This window comes from Cordyceps militaris (assembly GCF_000225605.1).
Source record: "Cordyceps militaris CM01 unplaced genomic scaffold CCM_S00001, whole genome shotgun sequence".
Taxonomy (NCBI): Eukaryota; Fungi; Ascomycota; class Sordariomycetes; order Hypocreales; family Cordycipitaceae; genus Cordyceps; species Cordyceps militaris.
Window position 1 is genome coordinate 4625580 of NW_006271969.1, and position 26402 is coordinate 4651981.

The following is a 26402-nucleotide window of genomic DNA, read 5'->3' on the forward strand; positions in this document are numbered from 1 at the left end:
TGGTAAGCGCCGCGTTGCGGCCATCATATGGCTGTAATTTTCCCCGTAGTTTGGCCTTGTCTGCCACGTGTCGAAAAACATGCGGTTCCGTGGAGGTTCCGTTGATGGGTGAGTTTGTGGTTGCGTCGTGCAACTGTATGACATCAGGCGGGCTGGTCAAAGGAGACCTCGGCTTCCACTCGAGCAAACATAGCGTTGGGGAGTGGTAATACACTCCGTCGCAGAGGATCCAGTCCGCTGTGTAGAACCCACCATCGATGAGCGACTGCTCGGTGCCTTGCCAGTGCTGGATCTTGGTTTGCGGATCCTTCCAATCCAGGTCGCCGAGCCGGATCTTGAGGTCTCCTGGGCCGTGGGCAGCATCATCCTTGGGGATGAGCGCAAAACACGTGCAGTCACGGATCGTCATGGCGATACCAAACTTTTCATCATTGGGGCTGGCTCCCAGCGGGCCCGTCACGTCCAGCCCTTCCTGCTGGGCGCACAAATCCTCCAGAAAGGGGTCGTGCAGGATGTGCTCCAGCGACGTCCTCAGGAGCTCCCGCTCTGGGGCAGTGGCTAGCTGCGGTGCGATGCGAAAAGGCGACGACACGGCCGGGGGCGCCTCCTCATCCACCAGGGCCAGCGGGCATGGTTTGCGCTCCGGGTTAAAGGGGCCGGCGCCAGCAACGGGCCTGGTCAGCATACGCTGGAGCTCGAGGGCACACTGCCGGCAGCGGACGGCACGGGCCGGGGCGCTGCGCGACTGCGAGAGCCACTTAGGCTTGAACTCGACGAGGATGCGCGGCGTCGGGGCCTTTGGGTCGGGCCGCATGTCCTCGATGAGGAGGCCCCAGTCGGACTGGCCAACGAAGGAGCCGCGGAACTTGGGCTTACGGGTATGATCGAGGGCCTGAAGGAGGCGATTGAGCTCGTCGACGATGCCAGAGCCACGGAGAATGACGAGCTCCTGGTGGATGGCATGGCTGCCCAGAAGGGGTCGGATGGTTGTCTGGTAGAAGGTTTGCTGAAAGAGGTAGTTGTACGCGGTGGGCTGGCCGAGTGCTGGAACCTTGGCCACTCGCAACAGCAGGCCTAGACGTGGGGGCTCGTCAGTGACGGATTTCATCTACAGGGATGGAACGGGGGCTTTAAAATAGACTATTACCTTTGAAATTGGAATCGGAGGAGCCATGTTGGGGAAGCTTGATCTCAAAGACGGCGTTGGCGGCGCCCTCACCGACAAAGGCGACGGGCTTGGAGCCTCTGGGTAGGTGCTTGTGCTTTAGGTGGTGTTTTTGCCACATTTCATCGCCGTGGAGAGGGTAGCTCGCTACTGATGCCGGTACGTCTACCGCCGATGGAATCCTCGTCACAACGGGGGCATGATTTGAATGTTGTTGGTGGTCTGGGATGGCCGTCGTCGCGGCAGCCGTAGTCGGATGATGAGCGCAGGCGGCCTCGATCGGAGGTGCAGCCGGGGGGTTGGCCTTGGACTGGCGCTGATGCTGGAGCGGGTGCGCCGCCTCTGTGTAACGCTGGTCGGCCCCCGGTTGACGCTGTGGGAGTTCTGACAGGGCCATGTTGGGGCGACGAGGGCGAGACCTGTAGGAAAAGATGAGGGCACAGCAGGGGGGGGAGGGGGGTGTGCTGCGTCTGTGGCTGTCGTGGTGTGTGGTGCGGATTGTGTGTATGCGAGATGCAAGGCACTGCGGCGAGGGTGGGTTGGGGCTGCCAGCGCCGACCATGGGTCAGGTGCGAGGGGACTGGGTGGCTTGCATGACCGATGGAATCAGCTTTTGCCGCGTGCAATGTGCAACATGATCCGTATGTCGTCGGGTGCAGTGGTGCTCGCAGAGGACATACGATCTGCTAGGCGGCGTGGAATATTGGAAGATGAAAAGTCTACATGGGCAAAGATGTGGAGGCTGCGCCTGCTCCGGGGAAGTGGGCTTTTTGCACCGGAAGCCCCATCCGTCTTTGATACTCGGGCCGGTATGGGGGGAATGGGGAAGGGGTCTGCATGGTTATATCCTCAATCTCGATGTGTATTTTGAGCATCACAGATATGTATGGCCTTATTTCGAGCCCTTGTAGGATGAAAGCCGTCAATAGAAACATACGGTATCGCCCATAAAACACTCCACTCTAGCTAGGTACATGCTAGTATTGCAACCACTTGCACAGAACAATATCACCATTGTATTATAACAGTGAGCGGCCTTTCTTCTACTGGTCCTAGAGTCACAGCTATGCATCATGTTCCACTCCAGGCACATTCGGGTAGCCTCGTCTCTCTCAGCTCCCCCGTCGCAGCACCGTGACTGGCTGACTATTGCTATAGCGCCCTTTTCTTCAAGCCTTGGTCAAGCTCGTGATCACACCTTCCAAACACCTGAGATACGAACAACAGAGATGATAACAGCGTCGTATCCTAGAGTATAATATGAGTGTGTCTCTGGCACACTCTCATTTGGAGTGCAGATTCGCATTGCTTCTCTGACAGGTTCTCGGTTCTCGACGTATGTCAACTTTTGTATATCGGCATCGGAATGGATTGCTGCGACATCACGAGGCTGATTGTATAGGCCTGTAAGAGCTGCGCCGGCACAAGGCTCCGATAGCTGGTTTTGTGCAGACCCCTCACCCATTCAGCTTGCGGCAGTCTTGCTCCGGTCCACACGGGCCTGGTCGGTATTTGTCTTGTTTCGTCCTTCCCGGCCGATTCGCAGGCAAGTCAAAGTCACTCGCAAGAAAGAAATGTTCGACGGTCTGTACAAAAGTTTGAAGCTGCACTACCGCCACCAAGTCGGCGGCTTGGGGTCTCGTGCCTCGTATGGCAGGCCAGCTCGGCTCCTCTAGAGGCATGATATCGGGGTTTTCCGGCCTTGTTTCTGAGCATCAACTACAACAGAGGCAGAAGGAGACCGAAGTGAATATGACCGAGATGAAGTTGCCATGTGAATGCAGCTTACATTTGACCATCACTCACAGCAATCAACGCTTCTCTGTAGCTCGTACCCTGTGCTTGGCTACTTCCCCTGCAGGGGTGCGACACGCTAGGTAACCATATGTCGACATGTTAAAGCAAGCCCTTGAGTGCGGTACTGGTACTATTGCATTGCATTTGTAGCTCAAAACAAGCAAAAGTTAGTGGGTGATGTGTTGATGGTATTAGGTGCCTCGGTGGTGGTCCCCCGCACCGTTGTCACAAGGCAACGCAGACAAAACACATCCACGCGCCGCCGCCCTTCCGTCACCTGATGAACGACAACGCAAGACTGGTACTAAATTATAAAGCAGCGCAACCTGCTTCTTCTTGATACCCTGGTCATCCTGCTGCGTGATGCGTGATTTACCAGTACCTACAGCGTCTTTTTTCTTCCCAACGCCCTGGCCATTTCTTGAATTTCCAAATTTCTTAACCCGTCTTCTCCACAACCTTCAAGTGCTCGCATGCGCCAGACGATACACTATCGTTACCAAACCTGCCCCTAATAACAAAGCAATTACAACACCTGCTTAGCGCTCCGCCTCCACCCCCACTCCTTTGTCACCTGCAGGCAAAATCGCGCTTAAAGGTACTTGCTTGAGTTGGCCATCTGCTTCCGAAGGTGGCCGACCTCTCTTGCGTTTTCCCCAGCTGCAGGGAGAAAAAAAAACTTGCTTCGCGCCCGAGGTTCACCAACGCACAGCTCCAATTTACCCTGCATTATTACTGCTCGTCTCGGCATCTCCAGCGTCATCTCGCTCCACCCAGCAACATTTCCTCCTCCCTTCCTCCAACACACTTCAACTCCCATCGCCCCGGCGAATTTGGCATCCCTCTGCCTTCCGTCTGCGCAGTCGTTCCCAGAATTGCCAGCGCCGAATCCCATCTTCGACTACCTGTTTGCTCAGCGTAGCCCGCAACGTGCCGAGCAAGCTTTTTGCGCCAGCGGCGCGCCGGGGAGAAAAAACCCCCCGAAACCTCGACTTTCGATTACGACCCCCCGAAAGTCATCGACCGCGACGTCCCCCAATGATTGCGAGCTTATAATCGCCATCTCAACATGGCCTTCAACTTCAACTGGTCGCCCCTCACGGCCGACGCTGATTTCTATCAGCGCGCCAGGGACCTCCTAACACAGGCGCTCAATAAGTCGCCCAAGCCTCCCATCATCGTCGACGACATCCTCGTCAGCGAGTTCAACCTCGGCACCGTGCCCCCCGATTTGGAGATCCTTGAGATTGGCGATCTTGCCGAAGACAGATTTCGTGGCATTTTCAAAATGTGCTACTCGGGCGATGCCTTTTTGACCCTCAAGACCCGCGTCCAGGTATGTCCTTGATGCCCTCCCACGACGGACTCCCCGATCCTCCCGGTTTCCCTTGTTCCATCACAACACACTCGTCAAAACAATTGACGCGTCTAGTCATGCATAAATTTGTTTGATTGCGCATATATACCCCTATACCACATATTATATCATCTCCACATCCAATGGTACATTTCTTTACTCGCGACAGAGCTAACAACGCCACGATATAGGCCAATCCACTCAACACCTATCTCGACTCAAAACCGTTGTTTACGTCACCACAGCCGTTGGCTGCCGCTTCCGGCTTAACAATACCTGTTGCAATTAGCTTGTCCGAGATTAAGCTCTCTGCCTTTATCATTCTAGTCTTCTCCAAGCAAAAAGGCCTGACCCTGGTCTTCCGCAATGACCCCCTTGAATCCCTCAAGGTCTCGTCAACATTTGACTCGATTCAGTTCGTCCGTGACTATCTGCAACGCACCATCGAGCAGCAACTGCGCAATCTGATGATGGAAGAGTTACCTGCCATCATCCACCGTCTGTCGCTGCAGTTTTGGTGCACCGACCAGGCACAGAAGGGTACCCAGACACCAACTGCCGATGCTGACAACCAGGGCTTGGACCCTTTCGCGAGTCCTCCTGCAGATCCTGTCGATTCCAACGGCAATCTGCTAGACCTCAATGCCATGTCCGAGTTGACTCTGCACGGCGGAGAAATGCAATATCTCTTTTCGCAAAAGAACTTGCTACGCCTCGCCGCTTTGACCGATTCGAACCGCACCTTGTCGCTTTTCACCCCTGGAATTCGCGACGTTGTCTTCCGCGCCTGGTCTGGCCACGGCGACCACTCTGATGTCACAAGCCCTGCTGTGGCTACACCGAGCCTGGCCAAGACGTACTCGCTCACGGGCGGTGCCAGCACTACATACACCTTTTCCGATACGGGTAGCGCCTCTCATGGGTATATGCCGTCACGACCATCGCTATCTACCCTCAGCGCAGGCCACACCCCCCTCACTGCCTCGGCTTACCGGTCTCGTCCCGGTCGCAAGAAGAAAACTCGAGTCGTCAACCTCCGTCGCGCCAGGTCCGAGGCCGGCTCCAGCGACAACATGTCCGACGCGTCGGACACTGCCTCTGTCAATGTGCCCTTGTCCGAGCCTCTGATTATCTCGTCCATTCCCGAGGAATCCGAGGATGGCCGTGCCGTGTCAGAGGATTTGCATTCGACCAAGGTCCGCTTCACGCCAGAAAGCAGTGCCAAGGAGCGCGCTCAAGAAAAGACAAGCAACGACCACATCAAGTCGCACCACCTCAACTCCAAGCATGTCAAGTCTCCCCTCTCCCAGATCCACGAGGCTGGCGGGGAGACGTCCCCAGTACAGTATGCTAAGGAGAAGCTCGCCATGCGCGACAGCGCTTCCGCTACCTCCGATACGTCGTCCGTCATTCTCGAGCAGGCCTGGATCATGAAAATGGCCGGCGAAATTGCCCGTCGCGTCTATGATGAGAAGCAGCACCACGCTGCTTCCGATGAGGCCTGGGAGGGGGGCGATGAGCGCCCTCCGCCTCCTGCTTACGAGGCTGCCAACTAAGCCGTGACTCTCGACGCGACAACACCACTAATACCCTGTACATTCATACCCCGTCACTCCTTTGATTATTCTTTTCTAGCCTTCATTTTCATGTACAGGCGCTTGAATTCTTTTCACGGTTCGAGTCATCCTTTTACACAGCATGGCTTTTCTTGTTTCTAAGTTCGGCGCCATACTTGCACGACGCCGAATTGTGCTGCTTGGGTCTTTGTTTCGAGTTTTAGCGGCCAGTCCTGGTACAACACATTGCCCAGAATGCGGGTTTCATGGTTTCCTTTCACGGCAGTGGAAAGGAACGCTTGGTGTAGGATTACAACTGTTGTTGGGGGTTTTATTTGACAATTTAGCGGCTGCTTTTTACGGTGTTGTTGATGGGAATGGAAATTGGGATACAGGAAAGGGGAGCCAAAATACTCTGGGACTGGGAACTGGGAACTGGGAGCTGGGAAGCCCCATGGCAAAATGAGAGGCTATGGTCACAATCTTTAAAACTGTGTTTGAAATGACGTCTTTCTTGGTAGAGGGATAGCATAGCATGGCGGCTGTTTATGGCTGTCAAGAGTATCAACACACTCCAATCTGTCCACCTCTTTACTTGTGTGACTTGGCTCAATTTTGCCTCGCCATCTATCCTGAGTTGCCCTGGCCTAATTTGAACGGGAATACGCTGCTAACTTAGAGCCGTGTTACAATTGGTATAAGGTCCGTTTGATGACAATGACTACATTTGTCGTGCCAATGGCCGTCCGTTTGCTGCCGGTCCGGCGTCCGGTCCGAGTGTCAACAACCAAATAAACCGGTACACTCAATAAACCATTCACTAAATGAGCGGAAATGGCAAAAATAAACATGAAGTTGTCAACATGAGCGGCGAAAAGAGCAAAAGGTAAAGGTCAAACCGGGAATTGAACCCGGGACTCCAGTGTGTGAGACTGGCGTGTTAACCACTATACTATTCGACCTTCGATGTGGAGTTTGGCGTTATTGGAGCCCTTAAGGGTGGCGCACTTAGCACGGTTGGGCATCAACGGTTAGACTCTCGCGACGGACAATTTTATCGACCCAAGACCAAATTGGGCTGCCATGAGCTGCTTGCAATCATCCCCAGCTGTAGATAGTGCCTACGGAATATGGTTCTTAACTTTGTTGTGCTCGGTACATTCAGCCATAGGAAAGAAAGTTGGCCGTAACTAGTGATTCAGCGCTGGATGATGTCATGTTCCAGACTAGCAATGAGGACAACAGGTATTAACTCTAGCACCTGGCAAGTCATCTGTCTACCTACTAGGACCGCGGTCTATAAAATCTATAAAACACAAAATTCTTTTATCCGAGTACTAATAGCTCCTATCTGTAGACTATGCTAACTACCTAATAGACTATGAAATTCCAAGGCTGGGAAAAGGCCCGAGTGCTTGCGTCCACCACTCGTTCCCCAGCCAGCCCTCTCAATATGCAAGCTCATCAGCCATCGTCTTTGGGCGCCCACCCCAGCAACCAGAACAGTGCCCCTGCTCCAACACGGGCCAACTTTTCGTCTGTTTTTTTCCCTTTCGGATTCCCAACGTTGGTTGAATAAGGAAGCCGCTGTGCGACCCTGCATATCTGACGCCGACACGTCACTCGTGCAGTATTCCGTCCTATTCCCTGGCCTTTGACGCGCGCCTTTTTCTTGTCTCGCACGCCTTGAGAGGCCTGCGCCACAAACGCTGTGTAAGCTGAACACGAACAAACAAGCGGCCAACACTTGTTGTCCACTCACTAAAAAGAGGCCTTGGGCTGCTGCGCCTACTTGTATTTTTTCTGCTATGAGAGCGTGTACTTGACTTACACTCTTATAGCAGCGGTTTGGTGAGCAACATGCCAGGCACTGCATACGATCATCGCGAATCGTCTGTGCGAGACAGGGACAGGGACAGAGATGGAGAGAGGCGGCGGGACACCAGAGACAGAGGGAGGGACCGCAGCGGAAGCGAAGATGACGACACCGAGGATCAGTCGACGGCGGATGAACGAGAGAAGGAAAAGGAACGGGACCGCGAGAGAGACCGCGATAGGGACCGGGACCGCGTGAGGCAGCGTCGTCATCGGGACAGCTACATATCTCGCGCCAGTGGGCCGCCGCCACCACCCGTGCCATCATCGCCGCCCAACCGCCGCATCAGCTTGACAGAGCGCCTCAAAGGGACTTTTCTGCGCCGGTCGTCCGTCAACGCAGACGGCGGACCTCCCTCCCCCACCGCGACGCGACGCGGCTCCTCCCACGCTGCCAACACCACAAGCGGCGGCGGCGGCAGCAACGGCCCGCCGAGCAGCAAGGGCTCCCCCATCCCGCGGATCCGCGAGTGGCTAGACACGTGTAACAACCAGCACGGGCGGCACTGCAACGGGGACAGCGAGTCGTCGCCGTCGGCGCCGGCCACGTTTCGCCCGCAATTCCTCATTGACGCGGCCGACAAGCGGCTGGTGCGGGCCAAGCCCGACGACCGGTACGTGGCGCTGAGCTACGTCTGGGGTCCGCAGCCGCGGGCGCACGGAGATGATGCGCCAGCACAGCTCACCAAGTCCAACCTGGACGAGTGGCTGCTGGCGCTTCCCGAGCAGAATGTGCCGCAGACGATTGCTGACGCCGTCTGGCTGGCGCGCAAGCTCGGCCTGCGCCACCTCTGGGTCGACCGCATGTGCATCGTGCAGGACGACGAGGCCGTCAAGGAGAACCACATCCGCCACATGGCCTTTGTCTTTGCCAACGCCTACCTGACCATTGTCGCGGCCCACAACGACGTCAACACGGGCTTGCTGCCGCTCAACGTGCGCCGTCCCCGGCCACCGCGCGGAGGCGGCCCGCCGACCGCCGATCACAACGACCTTCTCCTCGCCTCGCGCTGGAACACGCGCGGCTGGACCCTACAGGAACGCCTGTACTCGCGACGGGCCGTCTTCTTCTTCGAGGAAACGGTGACGTGGGAGTGCCACTGCGATCTGTGGCAGGGCACCGGCACCGGCGCCGCCGGGTTCGCGCGCAACATGTGGAAGGGCAAGAAGCCCGAATGCACGCATCGCATCGCCTCCGCCGCGTTCGGCTTCCAGCACGCGCCGTGGCCCGACATGGACGAGTACGCGCGGGTGGCAGCCGACTACAGCGCGCGGCGGGTGACGCTGGTCGACGATACGCTGCGAGCGTTTGCGGGCATCACGACGGTGCTGGCGCGCGCATTCCCGGGCGGCTTCATGTACGGCATGCCGCTGCTTTTTCTCGACAGCGCACTGCTGTGGCGCCCGCAGGCGTCGATTCGGCGGCGCGCCCTCTCGCGGCCGCCGTTCCTGCCGTCGTGGTCCTGGATGGGCTGGTGGTTCGATGGCGTCCGCGTGGACCTGACGCTGTGGAAGGCGGCCGCCGACTACGTCCAGGACACGCCCACAACGGGCAAGCGCGGACAGCCGGCCGCGCGCCGCTTCCAAGCGCCGAGCGCGTTTCGCATCAAACCGACGGTCGTGTGGCAGCTCAGCGACCGCGCGAGGAGCGTGCCCGTGCCTAACACGGGTTTCCAGTTTCGGGAGCTGCGCGGGCGGCGAAACGCGGGCGCCCCGCTGCCGCCGGGCTGGTCTCGGAGCGGTTCGCACTTTGTACATGACAGCGACGACGACACCGTCTTCAAGTACCCGGTGCCTGTCGAGGATCCGCCCGAGCCCGGCGAGCACCCGCCGCTGCCCGGTGAGTTGACTTTTCCGGGCCCGCTACTGGCCTTTCGCACCATGTCGGGCATTTTCGACGTGGACTTTTCGGTAACGCTGTCCCCAAAGGACGTGGCCAACCCGCCGGTAGCGGTCGGCAACATTTGGAGCCGCGGTCATCGCTGGGTCGGCGAGTTTCGCGCGCACGACGGCTGGCTCGGCATCCAGTCGTCCAACTATGACGGCGACGAGAAGCTCGAGTTTATCGCCATCTCGTCGGTCGTGGAGCGCGGCGGGTCGCTCGTGTTTCCGCCGGACCGATACGAGGAGCACGCCGACTCAAAAGGCTACCTGGAGGTGGTCAATGTGCTGTGGATTGAGCGCATCGCGGGCGTGGCGTATAGGAGAGGTATTGGCCATGTGATGCAGAAGGCGTGGGAGGCGCATGCGGTGGATGAAATGGACATCTTACTTGGGTAAGATCTGGAGAGGTGTGTATAAGTTTACATGGTATATATGAGGGCTTGGAAAGCGCCTTGGCACCGAGCACATAATATGTTGAATAGTCTACATGTGTCAAATAGTTTGTATTTTCTAGTTTGTACAAGTTTTGAGCGTCTTTATCATATTCGAATGCTGGTCTACCCTAAGATACTTGCTGGTTAGACCTCTCACTATTCTGCAGACCCAACACGATACCATATAATCTCTTGAAGGGGGCGCCGTTGATGGAACTGGATTTTTATCTATGCCACAATAAATATCCAGTTCTCAGCAAGAGTGTCGTCATTGCACAACGTTTTCGAGAAGTATGACTGCACCCCAGAGCAGCCCCACATCCCACATTTCCACTCCAGCCTCATCAAAACCTCTCATTCTCAACGACAGCCAGTACGAGTATTACGTCTTTCTGCACTCGCCAAAATGACTCGCTTCCGGCCGTGTATCGACCTCCACGCGGGACAGGTGAAGCAGATTGTGGGCGGCACGCTCGACAGCAGCAACGCTTCCAAGCTGCAGACCAACTTTGTATCAGAACAGCCCGCGGGGCACTATGCGCAATTATATCGGGACAACGCCCTTACTGGGGCGCACGTCATCATGCTCGGACCGGGCAACGACGAGGCGGCGAAGCAGGCGATTGCAGCGTGGCCCAACGGACTACAGGTCGGGGGCGGCATCAATGACAAGAACGCGGGCGAATGGATCGCGGCCGGCGCGGAAAAGGTATGTACGTGGCGGGGTTGGGCCAGTGAAGGAGTTATTACATGCTCACGCAGGTTTATTTACGCAGGTTATTGTGACATCGTTTTTGTTCCCTGGCGGGCAGTTTAGCCAGATCCGACTGGACTCTGTCCTCAAGGTGCTCGGCGGCGACAAGGAAAAGCTGGTCATTGACTTGAGCTGTCGCCGGCGCGGGGAAGGCAAGTGGTTCGTGGCCATGAACAAATGGCAGACGATTACAGACATGGAAGTCGATGCAGGTGAGTCGATTGCAGCAGAGTAACTACCGTCCTGTGGCTCATGACGGATACTAATCGATACTTTTACAGAGTCGATCCAGCAACTGGAGCCTTATTGCAGCGAATTCCTGATTCATGCGGCAGACAATGAGGGGCTCCAGCAAGGGATAGACGAGGAGCTCGTATTGCGGCTGGCTGAGTGGTGCTCCATCCCGGTGACGTACGCCGGTGGCGGACGAACTCTGGACGACCTGGAACGGGTCAAGAAGCTCAGCGAGGGCAAAGTTGATCTGACAATAGGCAGTGCGCTGGATTGCTTTGGGGGCACGGGAGTCAAGTTTGACGACTGCGTAGAGTGGAATAGACAGCAATGATGGACGTTGGGAAACAGAAATTGACAGTGATTCATACAAGTCAAATTGAGCAAAAGGAGAATGGAATGCCGAGTCCATTGTGTGTACATGTGAGAAGGGTAGTCTGATGATTTGATTGAGGAGGAGGGGCATCACATCATAACAATGGATAAGAAACAAAGGCCGCATAATGTGGGAACGAAGAAAAAAAATAAGAAATCGAGAAGAATAATAATGAAGGCAGAAAAAAAAAAAAAAAATTCGCGGTGGAGCAAGCCATTGACAGAACAGGGCCAGTTGTTGGCTGGTTGGTTGGATGGCATGTGGAATTCTAATGAGAGCCCATAATGATCATACATATCATATCATGTCATGCATTGTTTGGAGAAGGGCGATCTACTCCGTACACTGGCGAGAATGGAGTTTGAGGGCGGGCCTCTGCATATGGCTGCTGGGGCGACTCGGGTGATGGAAGAGCAGGTTGGTTAAAGGACGTTAACAGGAGCGGGATCGATTCCACCAGCAGATGTGGAAATTCATGTTTATGCTGTTAGTGGACTTGGTGATATGTATGGGCAACTGGTGGGCGAGATGGCAGTGGGCGGGCGGAACGAGAGACGCAAGCAGGCGGGCAAGCGGGGTAACGCTGCAAAGCATTGTCAGTTTTGCTGAGCCTGGTGTCGCAGAGCCCTGCTTAGCGCCGTCTGCTGGAGAGTTTGCTGGCCAATGCCGTGGCTTTGCTGCCTTTTTGTTCATTGCAGAGCTGTGGTTCACAGTCTCGGTTGGTGCTTGGGTGCAGCGAGCAAGCCCACTCACATCGGCGGCGAACCACCCCCCCTCCCCCGTGTTGCCACGACAACCATCACCCACGACTGTTTGTTTTTCGCCAGCCAATGGGCGGCCGTCGCGCTCGCATTCCAGGTACGTTTACATACCAGACGTCGTCCACCGGCTTTGTGAGACCACATCCTTCCTCTCAACTTCTGACCCCCAAAAACGGCTTCATCAGTTGTTGTCCGAAGCTCTTTTCCCTTGTTGAGCAGGCCTCGATTTCAGGCCGCCGCTGGTAGAAGTCAACCGCCCATCCGTCTTCTCTACCGCCACTTTCCCATTTCATTTGCAGCGCGACGGATCTTACCCGGGCCGTCTTGTTCGTTGCACCAAAACAGCTTTCCGCCAATTACAGCAAAAACTCACTCCTGTCACAACATTCCTGCCATCACCGCTTCTCCTGGACCCCTCCATTCACCTTGCGTTCCAATGCCGTCACGATCGGCTTAGCACACCACTTTAAAACCACCCGACCAAATTTCCAATTTGCGAAATGTCTTCGGAACAGGTATGCTGTGTACCCTCACGAGTCCGGGCGGCGGCTGTTGGGCCCTGTCCTTGCTCGTCGGCCCAACCACCAGAGTCACTTGCTAATTCGCCTCGCCAGGTGCATCCCCTCCGTATCGCCAAAGGCACCACCACGCCCAGGTCCTCGCCGACCAAGATGGCTGGCGGCCTGCCCCGCCCGTTGTCCGAGCTCTCGCCAACGGAGAGGCGCCGCAACTCGCCCAGTTGGCACCAGATCGTGTCCCCCAAGGTATGTGGAATGCTGCCGCCGCCCCCGTTTGACCCCGTCGCTCTAACTCGGCCCCTGCTCGTCCAGAAACCAACGCTTGGCAACGACTCCTCTCCATTCCAGTCGTCGCCGCTGGACGGAGGCTCCTCTCCACGACACTTTTGGCAGAACCGTAATTCGGAAAACGTGCCCTATGGGGGCGGCCATGCCGCCACCTCCCCTTCGCCCCAGCGCCGCTCCTCGATTGAGAGACTGCAGAGAGCTTCCCGAGTCAAGAACAGCAACATCTTGGCCTTGGAACAGAAGCAGGAATATGATCCCACTCGCATCCCGACAATCGAGAGACCGCTTGCAAAGGTCCAAGTAAACAGCCTTGGTCTCTCTTCCAGCTCTAGCGCCAGCTTCAGCGGCGGCCTACGCTCCTTCGACTCTGAGTATCAGATTCCTGAATTCAAGCGCAGTGATACTGCTTCCACCACGTCCTCTTTCTTTTCTACTATGAGCACAAACACCGCTATTGGGCCCATCGCTGCTCCTACCACACCCCGCGCCAACCGCGATCAGCCCTCCAACTCGCCTACCAAGTCGTCTCTCTCGCCTTCCAAGTTCAAGGATTCCTTTGATCCCGTTACCGGAACCTGGTCCACGCGCACCTCGTACATCGACGACGACTTCTCTTCGAGCAGGTCCTCGCATCGCCATGTGAAGAGCGTGACCTTTGACGCTGCTCCCCCACAGATCAATGAGTACGAAATGACTACGCCTGATCTCTCTTCCATTGGAACCAACTCACGCGAAGGAAGTTACGAATCTGACGATACCGACGGTGACCGCGGCTACTACGACCTCGCTCACGGCCAAAACCCCGAAGATAGCTTCGACGCATCCCTCGAGGACACAATGAAAACCCCCGTCGTCGGCCCGGACGACTATAGCCCATACGGCCGTGGCCATGGGCGTTTCGAGGCTAGCCCCATGCCCGACGGCAGTCCTTCCATGGCACTCTCTAATGGCTTCAAGAACAAGAATGTCCCAAGCTCCGTCTCGTCTAGCGCTGAGCACCGGCCCCTGCCTCCGGTGCCAAACAGGGGCCACGAACGCATCAAGTCCAGCGATTCCTCGTCTGGCATGTCTGCGACTACCGAGCATATGATGAACTCGGGCCAGCGCAACTTGCCTACACCCCCGCCAGGATCGGCCAGCAGCACTGATACCCAAAGCTTTGGCCATAGCAAGATGCCTCTTGAGGAGCGTCTCAAGCTTATGATGATGTCTGACGATGGCGATGCCAAGAGCGCAGCGGAGCAGCAGCGCGAGCGCCGCCTTAGGAGAGGCAGCGCGCGCGAGCGCATCAACAGCCCCGCGGCGGAAGAGCTCAAGCTCCAAGCTCTTGAAGATGCTGAGGCCGATGACACCATTGGCGATATGTCTGCCCTTGGTGACTTCCACATGCCCGCCAAGATCTCTCGTGAATCCATCCTGAGGCGTGTCAACGGCAACAAGGTCACTGAAAGAGAATCTGACTTCAATCTGTCCTCTCCTGCCCAAAGCCCTTGTCGCAGCCCTGAGAGAACTTTTGATGTGTCTGTGATCCCGGAGGATCCTGATATTCCCATCCCATCTACGGAGGATTCCATGGTTGAGGACGAGAGCATCCTCGAGGATGAGACTATCGTCGAGGACGGCAGCGTCATCATTACCAGAAACCCCTCTGACTATGGAAATGAAGTCGTGGATCTGTACGAGGATGAAGATGATTTCAGCATCCTGCCTGACGACGATACATACGAGGAAGTTCTTGTGCAGGCACAGCAGGCCGAAGAAGTAACTATTGCGCAAGAGACTCCCCAGCTCGTGACGCCCCGTGAGCCTGCCCTTACCATTGAGCCTACCACTCTTCAGCCAGAAGCAGTCGCTGAACCCCAGGAGCCAATCCCAGCCCTTCCTTCCCCTACGAAGCGGGCGGCCACGCCGGAGAAGAGCCTTTCCAAGTCCGCGTACGACGGTAGTGGCTGGGGTGACGATGATGAATTTGCCGATGAGCCCGAGAGCCCTGGCTCCGTTATTCGTCACCCAGTGGATGACGAGGATGTTTTCGAAGAAGAGCGGGTTGAGTCTCCTGCCATTCCTGAACAGGTAGCCACCATCAAGGCTTCTGGCTCCAAGCTCAAAACCAGAATCTCCAACACGCCGGCTGACATTGGCTCGATGCGCGAGGCTCGTCGTCTAGCAAGTCAGGAAGTGCCAAATGTACCCCCGATCCCAGAGAAGCACAAGAACCGTCTTTCCAAAGACATGGCTGTGCAGCTGGCTGACGGCGAGGACCCTTTCATTGAGCGTCACCCCAGCTTCAAGAATCGGAGTCTGACTTTGGACCTGGATACCGGTCTAAGCCTTGACAAAGATTTTGAGAGAGTTATTGAAGGCCAGAAGCGTGGTTATCTCATGCGTCAAAATACCAAGCTGGTGGCTGCTAGCGATAAAGAGGGCGAGGACATGACCCGCAAGACGCGATCTGTGAACAACTCTCCCATTAAGAACGATCGACCACAGTCTTGGACTGTCGAGCCGTGGAACCCTGCTGTCCGCAAGAAGAGTACTAGCTCCAAGGCAACCACTGCCAGCACCGGCTCTATTCCCCCTCTGCCTGGCCAAGAGAGCAATAGTATACCCACTCGTTCCATTCCCGAGGAGGACATGAGCATGGATGCCACGACGCTGGATGGCGCCGAAAGAGGCCGTCTATTCGTCAAGGTGATGGGAGTGAAGGACCTCGACCTTCCTCTGCCAAGAAATGAGCGCACTTGGTTTAGCCTGACTCTGGATAACGGAGTTCACTGCGTGACTACTTCTTGGCTGGAGCTCGCTCGCAACGCGCCGATTGGCCAGGAGTTTGAACTTGTCGTGCCTAACGACCTCGAATTCCAGCTTACTCTCAACGTGAAGCTCGAGAAGCCTGCGTACCTCGACATCCCTGTCCCCGTGAAACCCGTCAAATCCAAGACGTCGGCATTTAGCAAGGTCTTTGCTTCCCCCAAGAAGCGCAAGGAGATGGAGCTTCGCCAAAGAGAAGAGGAGCGCGTCGCAAAGCAGCACCAGGAGGCCCTTGCCCGCCAGAAGAACGGGACGCCCTCGGCTTATGAACTACTATCGCCTCTTGTGGCTGAGGTGGACGGCAGTTTTGCTCGCTCCTACGTTTGCCTTAAGGAGCACGAGAACCGGTGCTACGGCCGTCCATACATGGCCGAGGTTGTTTGCTTCAACGAGTGGGCTCAGGAGGAAGAGGCGTTTGCTTGCAGCGTAAAGAGCAAGCGAGGAACTGGTGCGGTGGTCCGCAGAGCGCCATACAATATCGGCAAACTCGAATTGCAGCTGCTATTCGTGCCCAGACCAAAGAACATCACCGACGATGACATGCCCAAGAGCATGAACTCGTGCATTCGTGAGCTTAGAGCGGCCGAAGAGAGACTAGCTAGAAGCTGGGAAGGCCCTCTCAGCCAACAAGGAGGCGACTGTCCTGTAAGTATCTGCTACATGATGAGTGATGCGATGGAAGACTAATGGGATGACTAGTACTGGCGCAGAAGATATTTCAAACTGATGGGCGCACGGCTGACTGCGTATCACGAGGCGACGCGACAGCCGCGTGCTACCATCAACCTGAGCAACGCCAAGCGCTTGATTGACGACAGGCGCACGCTGATGGAGAAGGAGACGACAGTCAAGGGTGGCAAGCGTCGCAGATCGGCGTTTGCGGAGGAAGAAGACGGGTACATGTTTGTCGAGGAGGGGTTCCGAATTCGCTTCAACAATGGGGAAGTGATTGACTTTTATGCCGATACGGCCGAGGACAAGGAAGGATGGATGAAAGTGCTACAAGAAGTGATTGGCCGGAGCGCCAGCAGCATAGAGGATGATGGCGGCCCACGATCGCGCGCAAAATGGTGCGATGTTGTTCTGAAGAGAGAAGAGCTACTTCGGCGGCGAGCAGAACGGAAATCGAGCCACAGCCGTACCAAGAGTGGACAGAGCAGCGGTGCTCCGTTTTAGGCTTGTGCGGGGGTGGGAGTAGATTGACTACTGGGATCTGCTTTCTGATTTTATGCATGGCGGATTTTGGCTGTCATTTTCCTTTTGTCAAGATGGGATGAGTCAATGTCGGAAATCTGGGGTCTCATTCGAGCAAAACGATGGCGTCGTTGGTGTTTACCGGCTCGGCTTTTTTTCAAGCATGATGCGTTTCTCGTTTCTCGTTTTGTTGTCATTTTGGTCTTGTACTCTTCGATTGACTGTTGTATTATGTTAGAGATTTTATAATGAATGTTTCTTGCTTTTGATATGGGCGATATGCTCATGCGTGTGTGTGGTGTCGCGGATAGGTGTCGTATGCGGCACTCTGCCTGCTCCGTGTCATGGAATGGCTGTTTCAAGGACGCTACAAAGTATACTTGGGACATGGTACGAACGCCCTTCTTTCATGCTAATTCGCTTAGAAGCTTCAGAGCAAGCGCCAATTACAAGCGTTTGCCGGGGGACGGACGGTTTCAGATTTCACCAATTTAACTGCTGTTGCTTTCGGGAGGACACGTGACCAATTCTATTCACAGCCGTTACCCTTGTATCCTTGTTTGCATGTAGTTGGACGAGCTGAGTTGTTGTGTGTTGTGTGTTGTCGTTGTGTGGGTGTTGGGCTGGCGTATCAGTGTATCACTGCGGTATAATGGGCGGGGGTGTTGTCGTGTCGTATCCGCAGCTATTTCGAGGATTTCGAGGTTGTACCTGGTAGTTATTAATACGAGCCGAGACAGCGGGGAGGAGTTGGTGAGAGGCCCCTCCCCTAAGCCCAAACTGGAGGCACAGGCCTTCATCACCACCACCACCACCCACCACCCACCACCAACCCCAATCCCCATTTCCACAGCCTCACCCTAATAACTACTAGCCGCTTTCCTCCTCGTCTGGCCCCAATTCTCTGCCAACTCTCTTTCAGAGCCGCGCCTCTCTCCGGGAAACTCGAACTCGTCCCCTACCTTGCTCATCCACGCGATCGCGAAGAGACGACAAACAAAAAACAACCTCCCTCACACCCGCACCCCACTTCACTCCCCTCCCCCTTTCGCTGCAACCGCAACACCAACAACCACGAGGGGTTGCAAAGTATGGCTGGCCGATTCGTCAGAGCGTCGAAGTATCGTAAGCCCACCGGACCCCTCCCCCCTCTCCCAGGCCTGGCGCAGGCACATGGAGGCTGACGACGACCACTCATCACGTAGGACACGTCTTTGGCAAGCCCACGAGAAAAGACAATTGCTACGACAATATTCACATTAGCCGCAATGCCTGGGACACCAACCTGATCAAGGTATGACGATCGCTAGGCGGCATGACTCGAGGAAAGCACGAGGCGGAAGAGAAGCTGACTGTCGATACTGCACAACAGGTCAACCCCGAATACCTCTCGGTCAATTGGGACTCGTCCGGCGGCGGCGCCTTTGCCGTCATCCCGCTCAACGAGCGCGGCAAGCTCCCTGATCAGATTCCTCTCTTTCGCGGTCACACGGCTGCCGTTCTCGACACCGACTGGTAAACAAAAAACACCCCTCCCTGGCGGAGCTGTCGTACAACAGCAACAGCAACAACAACAGACCGAAGCTTCGGCCCTGTTTTGCTCTGCGGTCCGTAACGCTAACCCGCTTCTCCAGGCACCCCTTCAACGACCGCTTCATTGCCTCGGCCTCGGAAGATGGCAAGGTCTTCCTTTGGGAGGTCCCTGAAGACTTTACCCTCTACACCGACGCCGAAGAAATCACCAACGTCGATCCTGTGAGCAAGCTCGCCGGTCACTCCAGGTAAGCCGCCGCCAAAGGCTCTTTCCAGCGCACGCATGCCGGCGCTTGCATGAACACGAAGCCGCTCTTTGTGCGCTTCCCTTCGGCCCACGACTTTGCTAACCACACATTCTGCCCCCCGCACGCAGAAAAGTCGGACAGGTCCTCTTCAACCCCTCGGCCGAAAACATCCTCGCCTCCGCCTCGGGCGACTACACAATCAAGATCTGGGACGTCACCACGGGCCAGTCGCCCCTCACCCTGCCACATGGCGACATCGTGCAGAGCCTGACCTGGAACGCCGCCGGCAGCATGCTCGCCACGACGTCGCGCGACAAGAAGATTCGCGTCTGGGACGTGCGTCAGGAGAAGCCCGTCCACGAGGCCCCCGGCCACCCCGGCGCCAAGAACAGTCGCGCCGTCTGGATGGGCGAGCACAACCGCTTCGCCACCACGGGCTTCTCCAAGATGAGCGAGCGCCAAATAGCCCTCTGGGAACCCGGCAACCCTGAGCCCATCGGCGGCTTCAGCATGATTGACTCCATCTCGGGCGTCTGCATGCCTTTCTGGGGTAAGCCGCGGTCCAGCCCTACACGTGACGGCAAATGGCTAACGCTGTGATAGATGATGGCTCCAACTGCCTGTACCTTGCTGGCAAGGGGTAAGTTGTGTGCTAGAGTACTTTGTGCGGACCAATTATCGCTGACTATTTTCAGTGACGGTAACATTCGCTACTACGAATATGAAAACGACAAGTTTGAGTTCCTCAGCGAATACAAGTCTCCCGACCCTCAGCGCGGCATTGCCTTTGTTCCCCGCCGTGGCATCAACGTAGGAAGAAGCTGCACTCATTTTTTCGTACCTTGAAGCTAACGCCCAACAGACCCATGAGAACGAAGTGATGCGCGCCTACAAGACTGTCAATGATAGCTACATTGAACCCATTTCTTTCACCGTGCCGCGTCGCGCCGAAACTTTCCAGGCCGACATCTTCCCTCCGGCTGTCGGCGTGAAGCCTGCCTGCTCCGCCAAGGAGTGGCTCGACGGCAAGACTGGCATCCCCAGCAAGATCGACCTCGAGAGTGTCTATGATGGCAGCGCGCCCAAGGAGGTTGCCTCTGACTACAAGGCTCCCGCCCAATCGTCGCCCACCACACCCAAGGCCGAGATCAAGCGTGAAGAGCCCAAGCGCGAAGAACCTAAGCGCGAGGAGCCCAAGCCTGCCGTTTCCCGTGCCCCCCCACCCAGCATCAAGGACCAGAAGAGTTCCATTTCCAACATGGCCAACAAGTTCCAGGACAATGAGGAGGAGGATGATGACGACGCCGATACGACCTCGAGCTTTGAAGATATCGGCCGCCCCGCCCAGCGCAACCCCGTCCCGGTCCGCGCGGCCGAGCCCAAGCTGCCGACCAAGACGACCTCGGCGCCCGCACCCGCGCCTGCTGCTGTTCCTGTTACCGCCACCGCGCCCATCAATACCGCTGTACCCAGCCGCACACCTGTGGGCGCATCGACCCCTGTCGGAGGCACAGCCGTCGAGTCGTCCCTGGAGCAGATCAAGCAACTGATTGAGAACCAGACTAAGATTATCACGCAGCAAAACGACAAGATTGGCCAGCTGACGCAGGAGGTCGAGCTGCTCAAGCGCAAAGTTGGCCCCACGGGTTCGCAGGACCAGAATGAACGTATCCGCCAATTGGAGCTGGAGCTGGAGGAAGCGCGCTCATGAGCCAGAGAGATGCGCATGACAAGTAGAGTGAGGAGTATACGCATAACATGGGATGGAATAGTTCTTCTTTGAAATCTTTGTTATTTGTGGAATATCTTTTTTCTTGTACACGCCGGGGAACGACATGAAAGGAAGGCGGTCATTTCTATGGACGGATACGAAATGAGGAATATGGTGGTGGCCACAATTGAGTAAAGGAGACGAGACAAAGGGCAAACACAACTTGCCTTTTGTAAATCGTCTCGTTTTGAAATCTGCTTTTTTTTACTGTAGCGACATTGGTGTATCAAGCGAGGATAACGAAGAGCAATACGTTGAAAAAATGTCACGGGTATTGGCCTCTTTGAAGTGTTGACACCCTACCCAGGCTGTCATTGTCCCGCAGCTTACTAGCCACCCAGAAAACCCTGGCCTGCAGCTGCGACAAAGGTCTACTCCTGCAGACTCACGAGGGTTTTAACGACCACGTCATTTTTCGTCTTTGCATACATAGGTAGCAACTGATTGTGCCATTTGAATCAAGAATTCGGCAATGACCATGCACGGCAAGGCGCCCAACACGAAATCGGCTCGTCTTTTGACCTGGAAAGAAACAGGTAGGTGCCTATGCTACCGAAAGGAACAAGACTATTTTCTGACGATTTCTGGCTGGGAAGAACCGTGGCAAAGGCATGCGCTTCACAGGCGGGCGCTTAAAGATGGTGCTAACCTGTGAGAAGGGACAACGAGTTCATTCTGACGGGGTATCGGTACGTGAGCAAGCCTGCACTACAGTTCAAGCGCAGACAATTATAACAAACGTTAGCCACGCGTCATTTTCATTCAGTCGGTCCGTCAGGAGTATTTTGGAGGTGCACAATGAGACAGGTCAGTGTCCTCGGCAGAGAAGCACGCATCCCTGCGGCAAGTCGACTGACCCAATCTGCAGCCAATATCTGGTCCCATCTCATCGGTGCTGCCCAGTTCCTCATAGGGCTGATCGACTTTCTTCATTTGCGCTCCTTTGCCGGCCAAGATGGCTCGCGTGCCTCCGACATTGCGGCCGTCAGCGTGTACTACCTCTCCGTGGTGGTCTGCTTCGTGCTGTCCACCACGTTTCACACATTCGCGGACCACAGCGCCGGCATGCATCGGTTCGGCAACGAGCTCGACCACCTGGGCATCGTTCTCGTCATGTGGGGAACCGGAGTCTCTGGCGTGCATTTCGCCTTTTACTGCCAACCACGACTGCAGGTGCTGTACCATCTCGCCCTCAGCGGCACGGCCATTGGCTGCGGCGTCTTTACTCTGCGTCCCACGTTTCGGCAGCCTACCTATCGCACGATGCGCTTTCTCCTGTATTGCTTCCTGGGATCGAGCCTCTTTGCGCCTGCTTTGCATGGCTGGTCCCGGTTCGGCCTCGCGGCGCTGGAGGACATGATGGGTCTCGAGTCGTTTCTCGGCCTGGCGCTTATCAACTTCTCCGGCGCGGCGCTGTACGCGGCGAGGATTCCTGAGCGCTGGTTTCCTGGGACGTTTGACCTGCTCGGCCAGAGTCACAACTTGATGCACGTGCTCGTGTTCACGGGCGCGCTGGTCAGGCTGAATGGATTGCTCGCTGTGATGGGCAGATGGCAGCGAGATACGCTGGCGAATGGGTTTTGTCTGAGTGTAAACTAGCGGCAGAGTATGGGCATTATTATACATTGAGCATATGGAACCCTACATTCAAAAGCAGATTGGGGTTTTATATATCGCGCGGCGTCCGGCACGGGACGGCCCTTGTATTTGGGATGGCAGTATAAAAATTAGCTTCGCTCGATAGTAGACGTTTACTACGTTGGACAACAAAGGGGGCAAAGTCCGGATCTAGTAAAAACAGCAAGGTCATGAATTGAACAGGGAATATAATAAGGATCAGCAAGATCATTATAGCGAATGAAATAAAGAGCTGTTTATAATTAGCAGCTGAAGATGACGGCTTGTTTTAGGTCGCCGATGTACCCGCCATCCTCGTACCTCGTAAGCAGCCTCAAAAAGGCGTACAGGGGGTACAGGGGGGGTCAACGCCAATAAGCAGCCCTGGCCTGCCTGGGCTGAAAGTCTTGTCCAGGGGTCGACGTCGTGATATAACTAAGCGGCCCCTGCTCTGGAGCAAAAATATAAATCTATAAAGATGCAATCGGCATTGCGCGCCTGATACGCAAAGGATGGGTGGCACGCAAAAGTCTGAGGAAGACGGGTACGCCCTGTCATGGCCACCATCGCAGCGCTGGAACCCAAGCTACAATGTCCCTAGAAACTCGCTGGAGCGATCACTTGGCGCAAATCTCGCGCTGCGCAACGAAGAGACACGACTGCCTCCCACCACCGCCACGACTTCTTTTCCCACGAGCCACCAAAACACCCTCGTGCAGGGTCATGATGGAGCAAGCTCGGATGCTTCTGTCAAGGCACCCAAAGCCGATGACTCGGAGCCACCCAAGGCCAGTGACGCTGAGCCACCAGAGGACTTGTTCAACCTGTCGCATTGGCTCGAGACGTTATCCGAGCTGTACATGAACAACCTCGACAACCGCGCCAGATGGGACCCCCGATGGCTCAACGTCACCCATCGCGAACGCTATAGCGGTCTGTCGTCGTCCGCAGTCACCGTCATTGACTACGTTTCTGGTCACGACAATGCTGCGGTAGTGACGGCAGCAACGAAGCAGCACCTTGCAGAGCTGCTGCAGAACAGGCCCAAAGCATGCGGCCTCCGGGTCATCATGATGACTGACCTCAGCCGCTTCACCATGGGCGCCATTGGGCAGACGTACAACATGGACCCCGAGTTCTGGTTCGAGCACCTGGCTAACTCGGGGTACGCCGCGAGCGACAGCCAGCTCAAGGTCAACAATGCCATCTGGATGAACTGGAGCGAACAAGGAACGCGCTTCCGCCATCACCCGCTGCCCGGCACCGGCCAGCGCACCGAGTGGAACATTCCGCGCCGCGTCAAGTCGCGGCCGTGGGTGCACATGAAGTGGGCGCGGCTGGGTCTCCTGCACTACCTGGGCAAGAAGGGATTCAACGAGGCCGAGATTGAGGTCCGCCTGAGCGACGGACGGTGGCTGGCGGAGCGAGACGTTGTCCAGGACAAATGGGGACGGTACATGACGGCACAGAAACTGGCCAAGGCCAAGGCTCTCGCCGACGCAAAGCAAAGAAAGAAGCAGAGGAAGCAAAAAGGACACTACCCGCCAGCGGCCAGCTCGTCAACGACGGACGCCGTCTTGACGCCGTCCAAGGTCAAGGCCAGCAATGTCTACCGTTCATACAGCACCTTTGAAGGCCTGCCCAAGAACTTGAATTCATGGTATAATAGAGATTTACGTGTTTTGGCACCCGAAGGTCTCAGCCATTGGACCGGCTGCGATGAGGCAGGAGAGAGAGTCAGTGGGTAGAACAGATACTTGTCCCGTCACTACGTTGTACCGAACTAACAACCCATGCTTCCCTGGAGTCGTCCTCGTCTTTGACCCAGCCCGGAAGATGAAGAATATCCAGACCAACGAATACACGCCTTCCTTGACCTTTATGCCCAGGGCCATGGAGATTGAAAGCTACTCGGACGAGGAGCTCTGGCGCAGCGCCGGCCCCGAAGAGACGTATCTGGATCCGCCACCGCCGCCCATTACCAACAAGCAGATCAAGGCGCAAAAAAAGGAGGCCACCAAGCAGAATCTCAAGCAAAAACGCGACGCCCTGCGGAACCGCTTCCGCAGGAAACAGGTCGACGCGGATCCCTCGCTCCACGAAGAATCAGGCGGCGGCGACGAGAGCGATTCGGAATCTTCGTACACCAGCGACGACGACTATGACGAGGACTACGAGAAGGAGCTACGGGAAGAGTACGCGAACCCGAAGCCGTACTCGCGCGACCGCGCGTTTGCCAGGAAATACAGCCTGTCCACGTCGGAGCTGGTCCTCGGCCGCTTACGCACGCTGTCGCCGGCCGACGCTGCCCGGGACGGCGACGCCCTCGTGGCCACGCTGCTGCACAGCCTCGTGCTCGACGATTTCTGGCGGCTGCTGGCCGAGATGCGGGCGGAGCTGGACCACCTCGACGGGGACTTTTCCGGCGCGCTCTTCTCGCAGCTCGTCGAGTCGTTTGGCAACTCGGTGCGGCAGAACCTGTGTTGGATGCGGTGCACCCTGCAGGCGCTGGGCGAGTGGGCGCTGCACCTGCACGCCGCCACCGCCACCTCCTCGACGCCGCACGATGCCGTCGAGGGTGAGGAGCTCGCGCTGCTCATCGCCGACGTGCAGGCGCTGCAGCGGCGCGCCGAGTCAACGCTCAGCATGCTGGCCTCGTCCATGGGCCTGTCGCAGTCGGCGCTCGTCATCGACCAGACGTCGGGCATCAACAAGCTGACGGAGCTGGCCTTTTTCTTTGTGCCGCTGTCCTTTGTCACGTCCATCTTCTCCATGCAGGTGCGCGAGGTGCTCGCCGCGCCGCCGCGCCTGTGGACGTGGGCGCTCGCGCTCGCCGTCGTCGGCCTGGTGACGTACCTCGTGCGCATCCTCGTGCGCTCGCCGTCGGTGCGCGTCGGCATCCTGCACTGCCGCGCCACCATCATCAACCGCTTCTCGTCGGCGCGCTCCGGCGCCGCCGAGCACCGCCTCCACACGGTCGGCAACCGCGCCGTCGCCAAGTTTTGCTTCTTCTTTGCATGCATCATCGTCATCTACACGACCATCCTCGTCCTCGGCCTGGTCTTCCTCGCCGTCGTGTATCTCGGCGTCTGGGCCGGCGCCGCCGGCACGGCCCTCTACTTCATCGTCACCCGCTGGCCGGACCCGGCCGTGCTGGCGCCCTGCTTTGTCGCCCTGCCCTTGGCCGCGGCCGGCATGTGGCTGTCGTGGCTGTGGTCCGATGAGCTGACGGAGTGGACCGTCGACCTGATGATAAAGGTGGCTCTGCGCTTGGTGGCTGTGTTTCCGGAGAAATGGAGGCTGGACAGTGTCGATGACGATGATTTATCGCGAGAGGGAATCAATACGTATGCCAGACAAGCACTCACATTGGCTACGTAGAAGTTGCGGGCTTTGTCGAACCTGAAGGGATAATTGTCCTTGTTTTATGTGTATGAGGTGGCTTTGGGACACCGAGGCCGGCGGTTTAAATGTCGCGAGTTGTATCGACCGTTGTACCGACCAGAGTCCCAACTACAACGAGTCCGAACGAACACGCGAGGCTATTCTGGACTTATGGACGAGCCACCAGCTCTACGTGAGTAGGAAGTGAGAGACTTGCTTGCAACGAAAACACTTTACTACGCAAAAATCTTTGCTTTTACCCTCTATAGTGCTCGCGGTCACACAAACACGGACCAAATCCGTTAGACGCTCGCTAAAGGCGGCTCCAGATTATGAGCTGGTGCAGCTTAATTTACAAAGGGCGAACAGTAGTACCCATAGCTGTCTCTCCCATTTTCTATAATATATAATTTCTTACTTATTCATTTTACAGACGCACAACCTGCCCCTGTCTGTCGGGCTGGCATCCGCCATCTGTCACACAGGGCGGCCCCAGAAGGCCGAATGCGAGGCGATCCGCAGCGGGCCGCCGGCAGCCCGGCCTTCCGGCGCGGCTACAAGGGCCAGGGAGGCTGGAATACGGGTGGACCTCTACGGACAGCAGCGGCCAAACGTCCGCTAGGTACCCAGGCGATGATCACGAATGAGACTTGCTGGTAGGATGGGCCGAGACTCCCAGGCGGCGGCCTCCTCCACCTGTACCTGGAAGGCGCGTGCAATTGGGCTTCTGGAATGGCCGTTTCAGCTTCTCCAACGCAATGCCATTTTCGGGTAGGCCTGTATCGGTTCAAGTTTCATGTATTCTCTCTCCATTGTGCACTGGGAAAGCAATACTTGACCTGATCGAG

At 56.4% G+C, this 26402-nt stretch overlaps 8 protein-coding genes across 8 annotated transcripts; 6 read left to right on the plus strand and 2 right to left on the minus strand.

Annotated features, from left to right (window-relative positions):
• Nucleotides 1-143: 143 nt before the first annotated feature.
• On the minus strand, nucleotides 144-1562 carry CCM_01434 (inositol-pentakisphosphate 2-kinase; the record flags this gene model as incomplete). Its single annotated transcript, XM_006666590.1, has 3 exons — nucleotides 144-178; nucleotides 253-1074; nucleotides 1148-1562. 3 exons carry the CDS (start codon nucleotides 1560-1562, stop codon nucleotides 144-146), a joined length of 1272 nt encoding a protein of 423 aa, XP_006666653.1.
• A 2469-nt stretch (nucleotides 1563-4031) lies between these two features.
• Nucleotides 4032-5875, plus strand: CCM_01435 (mitochondrial distribution and morphology protein, putative; the record flags this gene model as incomplete). Its single annotated transcript, XM_006666591.1, has 2 exons — nucleotides 4032-4298; nucleotides 4511-5875. The coding sequence occupies 2 exons, from the start codon at nucleotides 4032-4034 to the stop codon at nucleotides 5873-5875; spliced, it is 1632 nt and encodes a 543-aa protein (XP_006666654.1).
• Nucleotides 5876-7735: 1860 nt separating this feature from the next.
• CCM_01436 (Heterokaryon incompatibility) lies at nucleotides 7736-10030 on the plus strand (the record flags this gene model as incomplete). The annotated part of the gene is made up of 1 exon (XM_006666592.1): nucleotides 7736-10030. One exon carries the CDS (start codon nucleotides 7736-7738, stop codon nucleotides 10028-10030), a length of 2295 nt encoding a protein of 764 aa, XP_006666655.1.
• Nucleotides 10031-10474: 444 nt separating this feature from the next.
• Nucleotides 10475-11387, plus strand: CCM_01437 (phosphoribosylformimino-5-aminoimidazole carboxamide ribotide isomerase; the record flags this gene model as incomplete). The annotated part of the gene is made up of 3 exons (XM_006666593.1): nucleotides 10475-10781; nucleotides 10831-11034; nucleotides 11104-11387. 3 exons carry the CDS (start codon nucleotides 10475-10477, stop codon nucleotides 11385-11387), a joined length of 795 nt encoding a protein of 264 aa, XP_006666656.1.
• Nucleotides 11388-12259: 872 nt separating this feature from the next.
• Nucleotides 12260-16983, plus strand: CCM_01438 (GTP binding protein (Bud4), putative; the record flags this gene model as incomplete). Its single annotated transcript, XM_006666594.1, has 4 exons — nucleotides 12260-12287; nucleotides 12410-12516; nucleotides 12805-16452; nucleotides 16507-16983. The coding sequence occupies 4 exons, from the start codon at nucleotides 12260-12262 to the stop codon at nucleotides 16981-16983; spliced, it is 4260 nt and encodes a 1419-aa protein (XP_006666657.1).
• Nucleotides 16984-17653: 670 nt separating this feature from the next.
• On the plus strand, nucleotides 17654-20493 carry CCM_01439 (coronin-6; the record flags this gene model as incomplete). Its single annotated transcript, XM_006666595.1, has 9 exons — nucleotides 17654-17676; nucleotides 17924-18126; nucleotides 18171-18295; nucleotides 18332-18516; nucleotides 18636-18782; nucleotides 18911-19332; nucleotides 19386-19422; nucleotides 19478-19592; nucleotides 19645-20493. The coding sequence occupies 9 exons, from the start codon at nucleotides 17654-17656 to the stop codon at nucleotides 20491-20493; spliced, it is 2106 nt and encodes a 701-aa protein (XP_006666658.1).
• An 834-nt stretch (nucleotides 20494-21327) lies between these two features.
• On the minus strand, nucleotides 21328-22179 carry CCM_01440 (uncharacterized protein; the record flags this gene model as incomplete). The annotated part of the gene is made up of 1 exon (XM_006666596.1): nucleotides 21328-22179. The coding sequence occupies one exon, from the start codon at nucleotides 22177-22179 to the stop codon at nucleotides 21328-21330; it is 852 nt and encodes a 283-aa protein (XP_006666659.1).
• A 503-nt stretch (nucleotides 22180-22682) lies between these two features.
• On the plus strand, nucleotides 22683-25551 carry CCM_01441 (uncharacterized protein; the record flags this gene model as incomplete). The annotated part of the gene is made up of 2 exons (XM_006666597.1): nucleotides 22683-23910; nucleotides 23978-25551. The coding sequence occupies 2 exons, from the start codon at nucleotides 22683-22685 to the stop codon at nucleotides 25549-25551; spliced, it is 2802 nt and encodes a 933-aa protein (XP_006666660.1).
• Between the last annotated feature and the right edge of the window lie 851 nt (nucleotides 25552-26402).